Source organism: Myiozetetes cayanensis, unplaced genomic scaffold (genome assembly GCF_022539395.1).
Source record: "Myiozetetes cayanensis isolate MyiCay16 unplaced genomic scaffold, myiCay2020 scf2-11, whole genome shotgun sequence".
NCBI classification, from domain to species: Eukaryota; Metazoa; Chordata; class Aves; order Passeriformes; family Tyrannidae; genus Myiozetetes; species Myiozetetes cayanensis.
In genome coordinates, this window is record NW_026087411.1 from 61,413,875 (window position 1) to 61,434,064 (window position 20,190).

Sequence of the window (20,190 nt, forward strand, 5' to 3'; positions counted from 1 at the left end):
TCATTGTGTTTGGTTCCATTTTCTCAGACGGACATAAAGACTCTGCAGGGCAACAGAGCCTTTCCCACATACTAAATGTTTTCAGCTCTTTTCTTGTTGGTGATGATGGATTGGCTGTGCTTCTAATGTAAAATTTGACTTTCCATGCCAACTTCAGAGGACATTGACCTGACTCTCCAGATGAGTCCTTACACTGCCTTCAGGATGCTCACAGGATTGCCTGTCCTTAAGTCCTGAACCCAGGTGCCTGGGACAGTCTCAGATTCAACATAGGAGTGCAACATTGCCTCACTGACCTGCAGTGGCTGTCCCATGAGACTGCTTACAGGTTGTCTAGCATCAGATGCCCAGCTGGGTATGACCACTTCTTTTTTAATGCCTCCAATCACTTCGCACAGCTAGAATTAAACCCCTTACTAATGCTTTCACTATTGCTTTCCCAGTGGGACACTGGGTGTCCAGCAAATTGAAGAGTAAGCAGAGCCAGTGAAGGAGTTTTGGAATACTTGCAGAATTTTCTTTTTGGAGAGGACAGACCCGAGCTCTCTGAGATTTGCGGGGTTTGGGAAGTACTTGATAATGTTAGCTAAAATCCTTTCCCCCCCCCTCGCAATACTCTGCTCTCTTCCTTTTGTCACACAACCTTCCTGTGCTATCTCTACAAAAAGGCTTTCATGCAATCTGGCCGGTCAGCTGTTGCCTTTGTGCATTGTGCTGGATCTGGGATAAAGCGTAAGCTCTTCAGTTCTGATGCTGTAGAGTGTGGCATGAATGCTGATGGTGCTCTGGTTAAGAAAAAAAGCAACCAAGCAAACTTACAATCAACAATAACTTAAGCAGATTTGAGAACAACGAGTTCCTAGAAGTAGTTGCATATTTAAAGGTTTTCCTTTCTTTTCCCCTTTCAAAGCTATTTACATTGGTATTTTCACTATGGAAAACTGCATTGTTAGGAAACAGACTTGTGTGTAGATCTCAATATTACAAGATTTGTCTTCAGAAAGCCACTTAGTGCTTGAAGCAGAAGCTAATCGACTTCACAAGTGTGATTTCCATCCTTTGTCTTACAAACAGCAGCAAGCAATCACACTTCAGAACATCACCTTGAGAAAGAGCAAGTACTAGTCTGTTGCTGTACATCTTTTCTGTATGTTTCTATTTCTAGAGGTTTTCTCCACTAATCTAAGGTGTGTCAGTGTGACCACTATGTGAAGACAGAACAATCTGCTGCAGCAGAGCTGCTCCAGGGATATAGCTTAATCAGCCCTAGGGTGAGTTCTTAAGTAAAGGACGTGAGAAGGTGTAGAAAAGAAGCAAAGATGTGAAATCTTTGAAAAGAAGAATGTGACTTACTTTGTAGAGGGGAGCAATTTTATTACACATTGCAAGCATAAATAGAAAGCAATTCTCTTATAAGCTGTGACCTATGAGTTGAGCATCCATCCTGATTTCCCTTGCTGTAGTGAGCAGTTAGAAATGAAACTCACATGGATCCTCAAAAATATGGAACAGAAAAGTCCCTCCTGTGCTGTAATCAAGCAGACAGAACCCTCCCAGTGCACATCAGTACTAAGACCACAATTCATCCTCTTGAGAAATGTTTTGTACATTAGTTTGATTAGTTTTTACCCAATACCCTGTTGCTTTAGGTATGAATTAGCAAGGCAGTGTTGGCACTGTGCATAAATGTCTGCAGCTCTGTTTTCAACACTTTTTAGAACTGACTTCAGGTATCAGTGTGGGCACTAAGCACCTTTACTTGTAGTAGCCTATGTATCTAATTTTGAGAAGGACCAAATGCTGCACTGTAAGGCACTTTGTGATGTAAAAATGAAGATACTCCAGCTCTGGCTGTAATCAGCAGGCTGTCAAGTTGTATCAGCCTTTGGAAGCAGAGCAGAGGAGAAAATAGAAAGTTAAGTGCTGTGGAGCTGCAAATGAATGTTATGCATGGACTGACCTCTGTGTGTTTGTTCTTCATTGGCAGGTTGATGACGCCTGGAAGTGAAATTCGGTTTGTCCACAAGCACATGGGTCTGGTGCCAGGCTGGGGAGGAGCAGCCCGGCTGGTGCGGATCGTGGGCAGTGGGGCAGCCCTGCAGCTGCTGAGCGGGGCCACCCGGGTGGACCCTGAGAAAGCTTTGCGCCTGGGATTCTCAGAACACACCCTGTCATCTTCAGACGAAACCACAGCCTTAGAAGAAGCCCGAGCCTGGCTGAGCCAGTACACAGAGGGTCCAGTCAGTGTGATTCAGGCTGTGAAAAAGGTGGTGACAGCAGGAAGAGAGCTCCCATTGGAAGATGCCCTAAGGACAGAGAAGGACATTTTCGGAACTGTATGGGGTGGGCCTGCCAATTTGCAGGCATTGGTTAGAAGACCAAAACATAAATGATGGTCAATGCATAAGAAATGTTCTTGGCCTTTTTGCAAACAAAGCTTTCACTAAAGCAGGCATTAAACTTGAATCATTTAAGGACTTGCCCATTTAAAACTGGCATTAACATTCCTGCCATTCACTTCAGGCAGACATATTTGGTGTGCAACCACAGAGAAATCCCTGGCAGATTCTTTACTGTCCTAATCACCCACTGAATAGAGATTAGTGAAATTAGTATGTAAAGGTAAATATTGTGCTGAGAATAGAACTATAATTCTTTTGGAATGAAGCTGAAGATTATTTTCTTTGGAGTTAATTTTTTCTAACTGGTATGGAAATTAATTACTTGAAAGTTATAAGGTTTATTTATTTGCGGAACAGGTGCATCTAAAGCTGCAAAATATGAGTTCTCCAACATGAGATCAATGTCTTTAAACAGCTTGGAAAGGGTGATAACTAGTGATAGTTTTTATTTTTTCATCTCCAGTCAGTTCTTCACTATTCAAGGATACTTCAATTTTAATGGTGTTTTTACAGAAGAAGCTTTAACGTACTGAGACCTCCTAGCCCTCGTTCACTGACACTGATTCAGGTTTTTAAATGCATTTAGGTGTGTTCTTACTGCTCAAGGAATCAACTACCTACACATGCCCATATGCTGGACCTGTGCAAAGCTGGTGACCTGGTTCTTTACATAGAATCTAGTTGAAATCCTGGAAGGACATGACGTATCATGCTCCCAAATGGGATGTCCTTAACTGACTGAGTGTCAGAGTACTTCAGCATCCTGGTAAGACTTGTGTGTGGATTTGTCTATATCTTTCTTCAGAGCATTTTTTCTGGTAGGGCATATTTGGGCTGATCAGATTTGGAACTGAGTCTCCACTTCATGGCAGTGACTATTCAAGTAATTAGAGAAATCATTGGGGAGGGTTTCCCCTTTAGAAAGTAGAAACTGACAGAGTCCCTACTTTGGCACATGCTTCTTAAAATTAAACATCTATGAGAGCAAAACCATACAGACATATCTGTGACTGAGAGTTTCATGTACTGTTGGTTAGGATACACTTGTCTCTAAATCCAGCAGGGACTGAGATCTGAGCCCAGGACCCAAGTACTCCATGGGAGCATGTTAAGGAGGAAAGTTTGGGCTGGGTGCTTGGCCTGACCAGGCATAACTAGCTCCAGATGATAGAAAAAGGTCCCCTAGGAAAAGAAGGCAATTTCTTGGATGGAAATCCATGTTACAATTTCTACAGTGTGGCAGGATTCTTGAGTTTTAGACAATAAGGTAACTACATGTTTGAGGATTTGGGGACAAATCGATGATGGGAATTTGGCTTGGATTGCCTGTTAAGATTCTGCAGGTTTTGAGCGGATGCTGTGATCTGCTGGGGATGTTTTACTATATGGTTTTAACAGCAAGGAGCGTGAAGCAATCAAGAGAAATGCTGAAGAAGAGGATGTGTTTTGACTTGGCACCTCAGAGAAGATAAGGAACTTGCCTCCACCCTGTAGATCCTGCATCTTTGCCTTAATATCTGAAACATTGATGGAGAACGATTTCAAATCTCTCTTCCCCAAACATAAAGTTCAATTTTTATTTTCAGGTTAGAGAAGAGATAGGAATGAGAACATGAGGAGATAGTGTTCTGGTATGTGCCTCTTTCTCCCCCTGCCCCTTTTTATTCAATAGCTCAGTTGTTAGTCCCCTGTGTAGCTGTATTCTTTCCTGTGCCCTAAAATACTTCAAACCTGTTTCTTCACAGGTATGAATGTTTTAATATAGTCGGGCAGCACTTGACTGTTTAGTAATGAAACTATTCTGCTTTTTATGAAGTTCCTCAAGACTCATGAGGGACTCCAGACTGCCAGCATCACTGAACCTTCAAAGCACGCTCCAGTCCGTACTCATCCAACTTTTTGCAGCAATAGCACATCACATTGATGTGAGTCAAAAAAAAACTGCTTTAAAGGGCAACTGGTTATGTCTTTGCTAGTAGCAAGAATAGATTTGCCATTACTAATACAGTAATTACATTTTTTAAACGGGTGTGAAAATTGCTTAGAACCTGAGTAAGACTCTTGAATCTTTTTTTTTCTTTAGTGTATTAGACTCATAAATGTACTGTGTACTGGGTGATATGAACTTGAAAAGGAGGAAATTGTAGCAAAAAAGCAGATTTTGGTTTCCTTCACATTTTGAACCAGATGTGTGCTGCCAGTAAGTGAAACTCAGTATGTGCACCTATTGGGGATCTCTTACCATTTTGATTTGTAAACAATGAGTTTATTTCTCATTTCAGCAAATGCATTTCCCCAGCCACCCTCTCTCACTTGTATCAAAGGTCAACGTTTGCTTCTAAGAAAACAGGACAAATATTTAAGTAATACAGAACAAGACATGTTCAGACAGAAAGGATTACGGAAACTCATTTTGTTGATATCATAAATATGCCAAACATAGGTACAGGACATTCTGAAGATCATCACAGGTTTTGATCAAGAATTTTGTGAGTAGTCTAATACCATATTCTCTGGTCTATTTTCTATTTTAAAAGCTATTTTAGAGCCCTTCATAGGAAAACCAGCCCAAGTAAACGACCATGAGTGCTAGGATGAGATCTCCAAACTGAGATGAAATGGAATCCTGTTTTCCCCTTTGAAAGCTAAATGCTTTATTTCATAGAATACTTATCATCTTAAATTGACAAATACCTGTAACCAGCAGCTGATAAGCATTTGTATTTTCTTTACAATTATTAAAGACTACAAGCTTCCTTTCAGATTTTCCTCCCCTTCTGAAATTGCTTAAAACCAAACAAGCTCTAAATGCACAAAATAAATTAGAAACATCAAAATTAATAGTCCCAGTCTCCTAATTAAATAGCATGCTAGCTTTTTTACTTCCTAGGGGCTAGTTTGCCAGCTCCCTTCTCAGCAAACTAAGTTTCCTATTACATTGTGAAATGCCCATCTTGTTCTTTCCTCTGTGTAGTGGATCATGCTGAGGGCTTAATGGGGTTTGGATTCTGCACCAAGCATTTAAGGGTTGGGTACTGGAGATCACTTTTAGCAATATGAATACTTCTATCTTATTTGCTGTTGATAGAAATATACTAAGCAAATAGTCAATCTAGATAAGCAAGATGTTCTTGCAGAATGCTTGGATCAGTATCTGATTTTTTTTTTTCCATGACATAGGATTCCTGTAGATTACGTAGTATTTAAATTTCCTTTTCCCTTTTGCTCCACTGTGCATTTCTCTGGCTGTGCTGTACAAGTTGAAAATCACTTAATGCATGGGATTACAGAAAACCACAAAATGCAGTGTGGCTGTGGCTTTGCTAAAATATACAGAGAACATGTCTCCTGCTGAAAGTAATGGTTTAAATATAAGATGGGAATTACCAGTTACTACTTTTTCCTATCTTGATCTGGGGAGTGCATTTACCACTCTGATGATTGGCTATTAATCTCTCACTAGCCTTTCTTTAACTAATTTTAGTACTTCATAGCTGCAGTCAGCCAGCAGGAGCCAAAAGCAGCATCATGGGTGGGGGGGCTGAACAGAGGTCTGCCTCTACTTTGGTTAAAAAACCCAAGGATAATCACTGATGAAACTATTCGTAGATTGTTTGGGCTGAAAATCCTGAAATTAGGTATATAGTGAGTCAAGTTCTTGTATATAACTTCTTGATTTCTTCAACACATACCCCTCACATAAAGTAAAATGTGTGTACATAACAGAAGTGTTCTTACTGAAGGTCTTTGCAGCACAAAGTCAGACTTTGATTAGAACCACTGTGTGCTAACTCAAAACAGAGAAATAAAATAGCTAGCAACAGAGAAAAAACCATTCCATCCTGTTTCCTTCCCAAGTCCATGTTACTGGCTTATTTTCTTATGGAACTGAAAGATGATAGTAAAAATCTGTGATCAAGAGCATCTATTCGTAGCTAAGAAAGAAGGAAATCTTATTTCATCCTAGTCTCCTCTGCACTTTCCTGACCCCCTGATCTTACCTGTAGGCAGAGGAAACAAACAAGAGTGCTGGCACAGCTTTGTCCAAGATTAGACGTGTCAGCCATCACTACAGTAAGAAGAACATTTTAGAAGTTTAAATCTAGCATCTTTAAAAATTGGCCCTTTTAATTCCATTCAAATGGTGGTTTGTCTAAAGCAACTATTGTTTCAAGATCTGTAGTAGCTGTAGATCAGCTACTGTCCCTTTCCATTCAGGGATACATACTCTAAGAATTGGAGTTTAATTAGCTTGATTATAAAGGTTGAATCCAGAATCAACTAATGCTGTTTCTCACTTTGAAAAAAAAATGTAAAACAACTGCCACAGACAGAAAAGACAAGCTCTGCTTTTCAAGATCTGGCTTCTACCATTCTGTGATACACCGAAGTCCATTTGTAGAAATGCAGCTCCTAGATTGCTAGTACATGCACAAACTACTCCTGTGCTGCCACTAGTTTTGCTATGAACAGATAAACAGCAATACCATCCTTAATATCCATGTCCTTTGTTGCAGGGTCAACTTTGGTAACTTCTGCTCTTTTATTTCAGTATTTCTGCTGCTAAGGTTGTGTGTGATACTTCTGCCCACCATCAATAGTGAAGTGAGTTAATCAGCTCTTCAGATGAGAAATGTGTGTTGTCTGTGAGCATTAAGCCTGCAACTCATGACTTTTCAGTAGAAAAGACGATACTCCTACAGCGCTGTGTTTGAGAGACAGCCAGTCAGGGATGCAAGAACTTCAGGATGCCACTCAGAGCCAGTCCTCTCTTTTGGCAAAAATAGGAAGCTGTTTTATGATAATTTTCTTTGAAATTCCTCCAGTAAAGTTCAATTAAACTGGAAACATATCAGAGATTGTTACTGATAAAATGTAGTTTTATTAAATTATAAATCCTGTAACAAAAATGAGACAGATCAAGAAAGACTTCAAAAACAAAACTACAAGGACTAGATGGCAAAGCCAGTGAAAAAGCCATGGAGAGCGTATAGGATTTGCAACACAAGTTAACAGCATTTTTACATTTCCATTGAAAGAAAGTAAATGATTGCTCTTGTCTAGCAAAAACACATTTTAACTTCAAACTCACATCTATTTTCTCACATTAAATTAAGCATCCTGCTTCACACTCAACACCTTGCCTGATTCCACATTGCTTTAGTGTTCTTTTCATACATCAATCCATGCAGAAAGTAGTAAGACACTTAATGCAACAGTCAGGTAATGAAGACAATTCAAGTTGTACAGTAGATATACATTGGCTAAAGAGGGATAGAGTATCTCCAGGGGAAAATGCTACAAAATAAACACAAGACATTCTCAAGAAAACTGAGCATTGCTAAGCAGCTTTCAAACCATTAACAGGACAACCCAGTTTCCTATAGTTAAGAATCTTCCAGCTGAGACATGTTAAGAAACTTAAGTTAAAACAGGCCAAATCTGTTTCTCCCCTTCACCCCACCCTCCCACCAAACACACTGCTAGGTTGAGTGTGATGCCAATGTGGACAGGAAATTTACAGAAAATTACAAGTGAGTTTTTTTTTGCATGGCTCTAGATTTAAACTTCAGTGACTGTGCACTGTCCATCTGGCCTTCTAGATCTTACACTTGTGTTTACCACCCCACCCCCTGCCACTGGTCTATCTGCTCCTGACTGGTTTGCACTGGCATTCAAGTGTCTCTGCTGGACAGAGGACGAGTGGTGCTGAATGTGGGCAGACACATCCTCGCTATCGCTGCTGGCATCCGATTCGGTCTCCTCAACAGAGGTGTCGGGGGCTGGCATCCTACCAGAAGACGATGATTCGTGGTCTTCTTCTCCCTCTCCCCTATGACTCCTCTCAGCCATACTGTCTCCATTTATTTGCAAGTGGGCAAAAGAGTTCTCTAGAGAATTACTTGCATCAGGTGATGGCGTTGAAGGACTCAACAGCTGACCATCCAGTGATGGCAGGGGCCTCACAGAAATGGGTGCTAGAGGCTGCACAGCTGCAGCCCCTGGAGTCAGTGTGCTGTCTGCACCGTCGGCGGAGCTCTCTCTTGCCAGGTTGACAGTGTTAGTGTCACAGTCCAGCCTCAGCCCAGCCACTCCCTTCTTTGGTATATCTATTATGTCCCGTTTTATTTTTCTGCGACGTCCATGCTCATTTCTCCTATACTGTACCATATTTTCAAGATCCGCTACATATAAAAACCCAGCAATTAGCATTTCAGTGCTCTTTTTACCCTTGGCAAAGGCATCTTCCAGCTCTCTGCTGGTACGTTCATCATACTGCCACCAACCATTTCTACCCTCATAGTACCAAGCATATTCTCCATTGCCTCTGCTTGCTGCTTTGAGTTCTTCAGGTGACAATAAGGTTGGCTTGTCAAGAAAATCCTCAGGAATCTCCTGCCGGCAGAGTGCACATCGTTTCCCAAGCCAAGAAGCTCCCTTCACACACAGATAGCAGAAAACATGTTTACAAGGCAGACTTACAGGATGGACACATGTTTGCAGACAGATAGCACATTCGGGGACTGGCAGGGAAGGTGCTGCATTAGTACATGACTCGTTTGTCTTCCTGTTTGTGGGAAGCATGTTGATTGAATGATCTATTTCACCACAGCCAGCCATCCTGCAGAGGATCAAAGAGATTTAAATCAGTTTATTGAGTCAACTTAAACTGGCAGCTTGCATCACATTTGACCTCAATATCCACAAAATGAGATGCTTACCTTAATTTAAGGTAAGTTACCATTTATGAAGCTTAACTCAAAGAAATTGATAGGTTTACAGTCTGTTTCCTGAAGTGACAGACTAAATCAAGTACTGGGAGAATTTCTTTTGCTGATTACCAATCTTTTATCTGTTTAATTTTCACCATGTTAACACACCAAGTTAGAAAACAAATTGTGGCGTTTCGTCTATTTGTTTGCTGAAGCAGTGTTGACTAATGAACCTTCAGCCAACCAGTTACTTTGGTGCCTCCTCAGGAAATTTAAAGAAACTCTGGTTCTCTCCTCAAGAGGTGACCTAACTGCAAACATTGAACTTAAAACAACCTCTCTTCAGACTACTGGTGATCCTCCATTTGATTAAGGGATTGCCTGAACAGTACCTCAGACTAGGTTTACACAGTAGAAAGTATGCCTGGCAACAGCACCCAGCTGAAGTATTCCCCAACTCTGTTTCTTAGTTCCCATGCACCATGGTCCACTGTCTCTCAAACTGGGCTCAGAACCACCACAGGGCTGCAGAAAGAACCAGACTGAAAAACTCAGGCAGCCTTTTCAAAAATACCTTGGATTCCTTCTTTCTAAACATCAAGTGAACTCCCTGATATATCTGAGTGCCTCTTGAAAGGTATCACTGCAGATCAGCAGAAGCAGCAGTATATTCCAGCAGACACACAATTCTGACTTGATTGGCTTGTCAAGTCATTGACTTTACTTTCTCTGGCCATATCTTATTTCTGTCATTAAAGATGATTTTGTAACTGTAAGAGAACGGGGAATGCAAAACTGTGTCACTTTGGCACTGTGTAGGATTTAAGTAGTTGAAAAATTTTAGCCTAAATATGCAAATGCCTTCTCAACTACACTTTTGCCATGGCAATCTTTCACAGTCTGTTTCATGGTAATTTTCCTTTTACTTATTAGCAGTCAAAACCAAACACCAGATATCAAATGAGGGAGAAGAATGGGCTTTGGGGAACAGGGCCTAAAAAGGTGCCTTTTTTCATTTAAATCCCCAAGGAACTTTGAGACTGATACTCAACAAAACAGCCTTTCAGTGAAAGTAGTCTTTGTTGTACAGGCAGCTAGGAATAGTTCATGGAAAACTACCACAGGCACGTGGGTCAGAAGGGACCTTCAGAGATCATGTAGTCCAGTCTCCTGCCCAACATGGCACCAACACCAGTACTATATTAGATCAGCCGTGACTTTGTCTAGCTGAGTTTTTTTGAAAAGGTCAAGGATGGAGATACCACAGCCTCCCTGGACAGTCTGTTCTAATGTTACACACATTTCTAGCAGAATGTGTTACCTCAAGAGAAAATGCCTAGTATTACTGCAAAAGCCTCCACTGCTTTAAAAATCTTATAAATACACGCAAAGATTAAAAAAAAAAAAAGCTTCAGTATCTGCATTTATCTTTACAATAATGTATTATATGCTGTTTACTTAAAAATATATTTCTGTATGCTGTCTGTTCCCTTCTATCACTATAATTTCCTCTTGAAAGACCGATGCCTCTTTAATCCTTTTTTATCAAATAATTCTTTTAAAAGCTCTACGGCTCAAATATTTTTCCCGAAGTAGCACATAATTGCATCCACCTATGTTTCAGTTTTGTATCTGAATTTCTTTCTCTGAGATTAATGACAAATCTGCCTAGTAGTTCTTAAATCAGCAAGCCAGATGCAGACACAGCATTACCTACCAGCTGGTAACTATGTTTTCACTCCACAGTACACATCTCTATGTGAGATCCATGCTAACAATGTTGCGAACAAGTTGCTTTTTGGAAGCCTCACACTTTTGAGGTTATATTTTTATAATAAATAGATTTTTACTAGCAAAACTAGGGGCTTATAATGAGAAACTTATTAGAAAAAGGGGAGAAGAAAATCTACTGAGATTTCAAAATACCCATGAACACAACCCAACCAGTATTTCACAACAGAGGAGCTGACAGAAATCCATGTATTGATTAATTTGCACTAATCGTGGCTGAGGTAAAGGATCTGTATTTTCAAGTGCCCCCATAGGGAGATACTACTGTGCAAAAAGCCACAGCAGCAGAGATTTTTACTTTCATGCTACAGTTTTACAAAAGGCTGCTTTCTCCCTGAATATCCTTTATAAGGTTATCCTTTTCAGACTCAAAGAAAAGATCAGAACAACCTATAGGTAACTAACTTCTATAAAAGTCACGTATCATAATTAAGATTTTGGAGGTGATTTAAATGCAATGCAGGGGTTACAAAGGCAATGCACTTTGATAAACAAAATTCTGATGCCATGAGCTAAACTAAAGATAGTTTACTAACTAACCAAGGTAATCTAAAAGAAGAGTTAAAAGTTTTCACCTACTCACTGAAAGCACAAAATTATAACATTTGAACTGTGCTCAGTCACCCATTAATTTGAGGGATCTTTGATTCCTTACTAGATGAAGACAATAATGCAGGATATGAAAATGAATAAATGTCTTATCTTGAAATTCCTATGTGATTTCTTAATGACTCTAAGGAAAATGTTATGCATACAATGAATAGAGCTGGAGGAGCAAACCCTTATCTCTAAAAAAGTGCTACTCAGGAACATAAAACTCTTAAAAGATAAGCACAACTGCAGTCACATGTGCTCAGAATGCAATACAATTATGCACTTAAAGATTCCTATCAACTAAACTGATGTTGTCTCACTTCTTGTTTTTAAAGGAAGATCTTAATTAATCCTTTTTGGTTTACCTTTCTAAGAATCCAATCTAGGTTACAGAGTTTGTTTATAAGCTAGTATGAGAATGTACATGTACATAGATTTTTACTGAAGAGTAATCCTTCAGAACAGAAAAAAAAACATCTAGGACTGCTATTCTGTACATTATGGCTGTGGAATCACTTTCATTGCATTAAAACCTAAACAAAACTGACTACACAATATTTTTCCTGAAATTAAGAGTAGTATTTTATAACGTGGTTTAATCAAAATAGGTTTCACATCAGAACTGTTATCAAACAGGAAAGCTTTGTTTTTTGGAGGACTGGGTTCCCTTAAGACATTCCTGACAACACAGAAAATCACACTATTGATCAGTGAGGCTAAACATTAATTAAACACAAGGGAAAATTCTAAAAACAATTTTATTTGAAGGATCCTTAATTCAGGTATAAATAAGGGAACAATAAGCATCTGAACTCTGCATTTTAACATAAATACAGCCTAAAGCCAACTGAGAAGGAATTAGTCCAAAACCTTGCCAGATCCAACCTATCTCTCTATTATTCTTTTATGAGTTTTTATTTTTAGTATTAAAACATACATTTAATTTCTAAACTATGGGACCTTCATCAACACACAAATTATGGAAGAGGTGATGTATAACAACTACATGAAAACACCCCAGGCCTTCTTGGACTCTATTGGAAGGAAAAGTAAGTTCACAGAAAACCACCTCAAAACTGAGTATTTTTGCATTTCAATCCAGGCAAATTCTAACTGCAGCTAAACAGTCCATCAAGGAGCTGACATGTATAAGTCCATTAACAAAACAACAGCTTACTTTTTCTGAATAATTTCTACTGAAGCATGCCACAAGACTAAAATGTCCTCTCTTCAGACGTCTCCAGCTAGGATGGCAGGTCCTCCTTCCCAAGGCTGGCTCATTCCTGACTTGTCCTGCCCAGTGGTACACTACAGTGTTTCAGCTTCTCTGCAAACTAACAGAAAGCAAATAATACCACCATTACAATGTTGTCCAGAGGTACAAGCAAGCAAAATACAATGCCATGGTTCTGTTACAGAAAAGAAGTTATTACGCTTGTATTTACTTGATGCAGGCTATTTTCAATAAGAATATTATCAGAATTCTGTTTTATTTTTTGCAATAATCAATTTGGCTCACAGTTTTTGTTTTAATGTCTGGGTTAAGCAAATTATCCTTTTTTTAAGTACTATAAAAGGCAATTATTTTTGATTATAGTAAGTTAATTGCTCATTTCCATGCAGTGACCATGTACACAAAAGGAGAAACAAGACCAAAGTTAGGACTATGTTATGTTTATGCAAATTTAACCTCTGATAAATGACCCCTTATATTTACGCAATTTAAAAAGTCACAATGGCTTCCTAAAGCTGTTTATAAAAGTATCCATATCATATCATTCCAAAGGACCATGTAGACTTGTGTGTTGTCTCTTAACAGGGACTACAGTGAGATGCTTGAGTTAAAAACAGCGTATGTGAATAGCTGATTTCCCCTGGGTCCTCTCCATATTTCAAGGCTCAGATCCTTCCATCCTTGTCCTCTTTTACAGAGATCACACACATTCATTTAATGAATGAACCTCAGAACCGTTCAGCACTTTTTTCTTTATAAATCTACATATGTATGTTCTCAGACCAGCCCATGAACAAACTCTATGACCTAGATTTGATACTTAACCAGGTAAACAAACAACAGCAAAAATTGATTAGAACCTTCCTTTATTTCTTTAAAACGTGCTGAAAGGCTCTGAGGTTCATCAATGGAAAAGCATGTGATCTCTGAAAAAGAGGACAACAATGCAACTCGGTCTCCACACCTCTGAGGTGATAGATACAGCCCTCTTCGGGGTAGCAGATAAAGTCAGTCACATAAGTTTGGCGTATGTCACCAACCAGAACCTGAGCCAAGTCAGTTCACAAATACATAATAATCACTGGAAACCAGTAGGAAGGGAGACCATCAAGATTTCACTCTTGCATTCTCACACCCCTAAACAGGAAGGTCTTGATCTAAAAGAACCACTTTCAGGGAATCCTTTGTAAAAAAACCTGATGAGCCACAGAGTAGCATCCTCCTTCTGGACTGTAGCTTTCTGGATGATTCATAAATTTTGAACTACAATTTCCAGTTGCTGCAAAGCATTATGTACAGGAATGATTTGAAGCAGACCTCAGAATGACACCTCTTCGATTCCAATCTGCTCAAGTAAAAATCATTTCAGCATTTATACAGTGCAGATTAGACATGTAAGAGTTAAGTCAAGGAGTGATAAGTCCCTGAAAGAACATGGGGCATTATAGTGTTCTGTGCTACAGTCCTTCAGCAAATGATTGAACATTTATCCTTAACAACATCTGACTTAAGTGGTCAGATGCCTTCAGTGTAAGAAACATTACTCAAATATGTTATTTACTTTATAGCTGAGCTCCATGTAATGTTCTGTCCAGATATTTTTAGAAAGAGCTCCTAAGGAAAAAATGCAAAAATTAACAAGCCTATCCACACCTTTTCTCCCCTCATCGTTCTAGCAGCTTTCCTTTCTTCACAAGTCAATCTGAAACCAAGAGCTGCATTCGCGTTAAAATGATGGCTCCACTAATCCGTTGAGACAAGATACTATGTTTTCTAAGATCAAAGAGACAGCTGCAACAAGCTTGATGCTGTGGGTGTGGTGTTCATCAGTCCTTCATCTTGGGAACCGGCTTTCTGTTACTTTGGTACATATCACCTGAAGCCTTTTATCTGTTATCTCTCACAATCCACTACTAAAGGTAGCACATCATATAACCAAATGTTATGTGGAGACGGCAGAAAAAGGTTGAGTCAGTTCTGAGAGATTTCTTAGGAAATAAAAATGCATGCAAGGTATGTAATTATACCTAGAAGAATCCAATTAAAGCATAATTACAGGATTGTGGCAGAGCAACTTTCCAATTGCTGCACAGCTCTTGAAAAGAATTAATTCACACACTAACATCAGGTAACCTCTACGTTTCATGACGTGGTTATTTATTTAATAAGCCAGTCTTGAAAATTCTACTAAACGGACTGACAAACACCTGTGGTTATACACACGTGCCCCTTCCTGCATGATGACTCCTCCTTTGAAGTCAAGTGGGCAAGAGCTGTGCTCTATACTTAGCGATTAATTTTCTCTTTTTCCTGTTAACGCTCTCTGCAGAAACCTGCACGTATCCCTTCCTAAGTCCCTGCATCCTATCACCTGTTCTGAAGTATCACCTGTTTTGAAACTTTAAAGATGCAACAGATGAAGGACAGCCATCAGGACCAAAAATTCAAATTGGGCAACATCCCTTCCCAAACAGGCTCAGCCAGCACGTAATTGCTCTCTTTGTCCCCTTGAATGCAATTTTAAGATCCTGAAGCGCTGGACTTCCCGCCAGACCGACCTATCTCCCAAAACTGACTTCAGGTTCTCCTTAAGAACAATGTCAAGTTTTTACTCGGCCAAGATGGAATTAAACCATTTCTCATCAGTTCGGTCAACTGTGCCTATCAAATTATCATGCCCAGTAAGTTATCAGGCCCAGCTTCTTCCACCTTTTATTTAAAAACTTTTTAAAAAAAGAACAAAACCAGGAACATAAATATTTTTTAACAAGCTGGCTCCTAAATGTTGATGATAAGTTACCTACAGTCTTAAGCCTCCTCTGTAAGTAAAGTCTTAGCTTTTTAAAAACAAACAAGCACAAACCATTGGTAAATTCAGCTAACACCAGCTTTTAACCAAACCAGACAAAACTATCATTTGAGTCCTACTTCGAATGACAGATAATCTCACAAATTCAGCAACTCCATACAGATTACGCTAAAACATCTATCACAAATTCACCATTTCCTCACTTGAAAACTCAGCAGCTACAGTATTACTTTGTAAGAGTAAATTCTCTTCTGTAATAAAATACTTGGATTTTTTTTCCATCAAGCTCCCTAATTTGTAACTCAATTACAGGGGGGTAGGACGGGAAAAAGATCCCTAGAACTCTGCCCTTTCCCCCAAGTCACCGTGAACCAAACAGAGGGGAGAAAGAAGGTGGCTGGTTTATTTAACAGGAAAAATTACTCTCCTGTCTGAAGGTCTGCTACTGTCAATACAGTACCAGCTGAAGGTACTGAGTCTTATCAGATATTTTTAAAACTGTCCCTGGCACTGGATAACACAACAGATAAATAACCTGTTTCCTGTTCTTGCCTACCTTTCTGTATCCATTTCTCAAACTTAGAAAATCCTCAGGAATTGTTGATCGTGATAAGGCTTCAAGTTGCCTGTCATTCCTTATCCCTTATTACACATTAATAACCCAACATTTATATGTGCAACTGGAAATGAATCACAAAAGAAGTCAAGTGCAGAAGAGTCAACCATTTTGGTATTAAAATGCTACGTATGTATTGAAAATAAAGTTGCTACAATCAAAACACTAATTGTAAATTTTGAGCGTATATAATATTTTAATCTATTTAACAAAGAAAATGTTCATTTCTCAAATAAAATCAGTGTGCAAGAAGTGAAGCAGAGACTGGTTCATCCTAAGTTATCAATGCTTCAGAAGTAAGTACATATCTTCCTATATATAGACTTGATTAACATGCACAGAAGAGAGGGAAAAAAATCAATTTCAATATAAAGACTTTTCCAGGAGACCACTATTCAATAGGCTATAAAAATACTGCAGTTCCAGCTCTCTAAATAAACGACAATTCAATTACATCTAAATTGATGCAATATATTTTGAAGGAAACAAGAACACAACTTTTTCTTTCACTCAATACAGATTTTGCATTATAGCGATTTAAACAACCAGCACTCTGATATACTTGGAAAGAAACCACAGTTCTAACCACATAAAACCATAAAGAAAGTTCTTGCAAAAACATTCAATCTTTAAGATTTACTCAAGACAACCAAATGAAGATTAAGATTTCACTGTGCCTTCAATACTATTACAAGCTGTAATTTTTAGTAGTGTGTTTTTAGAGATGCTTCACAATCTATTTTTAAGTAGCCCACTGTTCAGAGGCAGCAGTTAACAAAGCAAGCAAGACGGGATTTTTAGTATTACAAACCTGAGAAAACCAAAACGTTTAAAGCTCTTCTCCCTGCTCCTCCGTGTAATCTTTCAATACATACCACATACCAGTAACAAAACCTACAGTATTTCTCAGTCGTAACGCAGAAAAGTTGTACTAAGACTACCCCCCCCTCAGTTTTAGTTGTTTTTAACTATTTCACCATTCCGATTGTCTTGTTCCTACGAAAAACTCCCATCTACTTCATATTTTGCAACGATTTTTCAGCGGCCGCAACACGTACCGCACCAAAAGCGGGACCCATTTTCACGTCCCATTTTAACATTCCAAAGGGATGCAAATCCAAACACTTGAGCAGTGGCACAAGCTCAAGCACAAAGAAACAAAAGCACTCCCATTAAGGACACTTAGTTACTTGTCTCTGGGTGCTCCGCGCTGCGCTCCCGTGACTGTCCGTGTGTCCAAGCGGCTCCGCTCAGCAGCCGCAGGCAGGGATCGAAGCCGGCCGGGCACAGCGGTGGCACCCGGCGGGACTGAGCCACACTAAAGCCCTGCACATCGCCCTGGGAATTAGAGCCGCGCCGGCTCGGCCAGGGATTCCGCCACGCGTGACGCCGCCACTACTAATGCTCGTGACCTATTTTACTGCCCAACACAACGGAACCCCCAAGTCACGGAGTCGCAGAATCCATCAGGTTGGAAAACACCTCCAACACCACGGCGCCCAGCCCAAGTCGGGGCGCGCACCTCGCCCCGCTCCGGCGCCGGGGCGCCGCCTCCCGCAGGCACACGGCTCTGCGGGAGGGATTCAGCGCGGCACGAAGGACCGGGAGGCTTCTGCCCGTGGCCCCGGCTCTCCCTGCCGGTCCCTCCGGGCGAGGGCCGGGGAAGGCGGCCAGGGAAAAGCTCCCAAGGAAGGCTCCGCCGCCGCGGCTCCCACCGCCGGCACGTGACCCCGCGGGCGGGGCGGGGCGGCGCGGGGTGACACCCTCCCCCCCCCTCCCCGCCGCCACAACAATGCCGGGCAGGGCTCTGCCCGCCGGGCGGCCGCCCCGCGCCCCGCTCAGCGCAGCGCAGCTCCGCCGCCCCTTTGTTCGGGGCACCCACCCGCGCGGGGAGGCCGCGCCGCCCGCTCCGGCTCGGCCGCTCCCCGCTGGTGGCGGGGGGGGGTGGCGGGGAGGCAGCGCCGGCCCGGCCCGGCCCGGCCCAGCCCCGGGCGGCCGCGCAGGGGGCGCTGTCGCGGCGGCCGTTGGTGGCCGCAGCCGCCGCCTCCCCCCGCCCGCTCCGCCGAGCGCGGGGACTTACCCGCCGGGCCGCCGGACGGCCGCGCCGCTGGGCTGTGCTGGGCTCGGCTGTGCTGGGCTCGGCTCTGCTGGGCTCTGCTCTGCTCGGCTCCGCCGCCACCTGCCGCTCCCTGCGGCCCCTGCCGGGACAGCGGGACGCGCCGACGTCACGCGCGGGACAGGGCGGCCGAACGCGCCACTGTGACGCGCCGGGGGCGGGGCCGTGGAGGGGTCGCCCGGCCCGGCCCTGCGGGTCAGAGCTGAGACCCGCGGCTGGCGGGGTCGGGCGGGGCCTCCCCGGCTCCCTGCCCACATCGTGCCGCCTTTGTTGAGGGCTGGCTCTGGCTGGACGCCAGCTGCTCTCCAAAGCCGCCCTGTCACTGCCCTCCTTAGCTGGGCAGGCAAGACGGCACGTAGTGAAAGGCTACTGGGTCGAGATCAGGACAGGGACAGATCAGTCAAGAGTTGCCGTCATGGGCAAAACTGACTCGACGTGGGGAAATTGAGTTACTGCAGTCAAATTAGAGCAGGACGATGGCAAATAAACACAAACCTTAAAACACCATCCTTCCCTCCCCTTTTTCCCAGGATGATTTCTGGCTTCCCACTCCTGATTTTCAGGGTGCAGGTGTTCAGGAACAACCTGCTCTGCTGTGGGTTCCTCCAGGGTCTGCAGGTGGGTCTCTGCTCTGCCATGGACCTCCATGGGCTCCAGGGGCACAGCTGCCTCACCATGGCCTGCACCAGGAGCTGCACAGGAACCTCTGCTCTGGCACCTGGAGCGCCTCCTCCCCCTCCCTCTTCACTGACCTTGGTATCTGCAGAGTTGTTGCTCTCTCTTATTTTCAGTCCTCTCTCCAGCTGAAGCTGTCATTGTGCAGACCTTTTTGCCTTCTTAAACGTGTCCCAGAGGTGCTACCACTATCAGACTGGCTCAGCCTTGGCCAGCAGCGGATCCATCTTGGAGCTGTCTGGCATTGGCTCCATCAGACAGAGGAAAAGCAGCTGCCAGCTTCTCACAGAAGCCACCCCTGTAGCCTCCCAGCTACCAAAACCTTGCTACACAAAATCAAATACACCCTCCAGGGATGAAAGGTCTGGAAGCGGTGGGAACCTCAGTGTGTGTATTCTCTGGAGCTTTCTGTACAGAAAGTGGACAGACGTGCTTCCTAGGGGTTCATCATTCAAGTGTCTGGTGGCAGCACTGGGGGAGATGAACTAGCACAGCTCTGCCATGCTTCACTGACATGAAGGCAGATTGCAGTTGTGCCTGTTCCCGCTGATGAGGCCAGAGAGTGGATACAGCAGGAAGCATGAAGAGTTGCTGCCCTTTCCAGGAGCACATTCTGCTGCTCATTTGCCTGGAAATTTCGACGGCACAACAGTCATGTGAAGTTACTCCTCCAGCTTAACCAGGCCAGTGACTTGTGCTGCTGTGCGTTGCTGGGCCATGTTTGGGTGGCTGTAGAGGTTTGGCTGCTTTGGAGGCCTCCTACAGTGAGGGTGACCCAGATGTGACTTCAAGGGGTCAAACTGTCTCAAAGCTGAGCTGCTACCTTAGATGGAGTGCAAGGAGGAGACTTGTGCTGCTTGCTGTTGTCAGGAATATTTGAGAAGTCTGCTGTATTAACTTTTGAATAAACCAGGATGGGAAACAGTAATCCACACATCATTTAGGCTGGAATGATATTCATTTAGATGGGGGGAGAGGGGCTTTGTGTCCAGGTATTCATTGTACATAAATGGAAAATTAAATGTTTCAACATGACTAAGTGTGCAAACTGTCTAGCAAAGGGCTTGTTAGACCTAAAGTTACTGTTGGCTGCAATTTTTGATTTTAACATGCAGAAGCATCAGAACATCAGAGAACATAAAAGATGAAAATTCCAAGAATATGAAATTCTAAATGTAGTCAGGAATACTAAAAGAAATGCATTTGATTATACTACTTACTGTTTTCTAATGGTCTACCC

At 42.2% G+C, this 20,190-nt stretch overlaps 2 protein-coding genes across 10 annotated transcripts in view; one reads left to right on the forward strand and one right to left on the reverse strand.

Moving 5' to 3' along the window:
• Positions 1-7,202, forward strand: part of ECHDC1 (ethylmalonyl-CoA decarboxylase 1) — a 44,439-nt gene extending 37,237 nt beyond the window's left edge. For all 4 annotated transcript variants that reach the window (XM_050315988.1, XM_050315987.1, XM_050315990.1 and 1 more), the window contains one exon: positions 1,988-7,202. In XM_050315988.1, coding sequence (XP_050171945.1) covers positions 1,988-2,393 — 406 coding nt within the window. In that variant the 3' untranslated portion in view covers positions 2,394-7,202. The remainder of the gene's footprint in view (positions 1-1,987) is intronic.
• A 59-nt stretch (positions 7,203-7,261) lies between these two features.
• RNF146 (ring finger protein 146) lies at positions 7,262-18,395 on the reverse strand. Of its 6 annotated transcripts, none has more exons than XM_050315981.1 (3): positions 18,240-18,395; positions 12,678-12,834; positions 7,262-9,024 (listed from the first exon to the last, which is right to left on the reverse strand). In XM_050315981.1, the coding sequence occupies exon 3, from the start codon at positions 9,021-9,023 to the stop codon at positions 7,965-7,967; it is 1,059 nt and encodes a 352-aa protein (XP_050171938.1). In that variant the 5' UTR covers position 9,024; positions 12,678-12,834; positions 18,240-18,395; the 3' UTR covers positions 7,262-7,964. The 6 variants fall into 6 exon arrangements, with proteins under 6 accessions (XP_050171938.1, XP_050171939.1, XP_050171940.1 ...); XM_050315982.1 differs by lacking the exon at positions 18,240-18,395 and adding an exon at positions 17,350-17,723; XM_050315983.1 differs by lacking the exon at positions 18,240-18,395 and adding an exon at positions 17,218-17,723.
• Between the last annotated feature and the right edge of the window lie 1,795 nt (positions 18,396-20,190).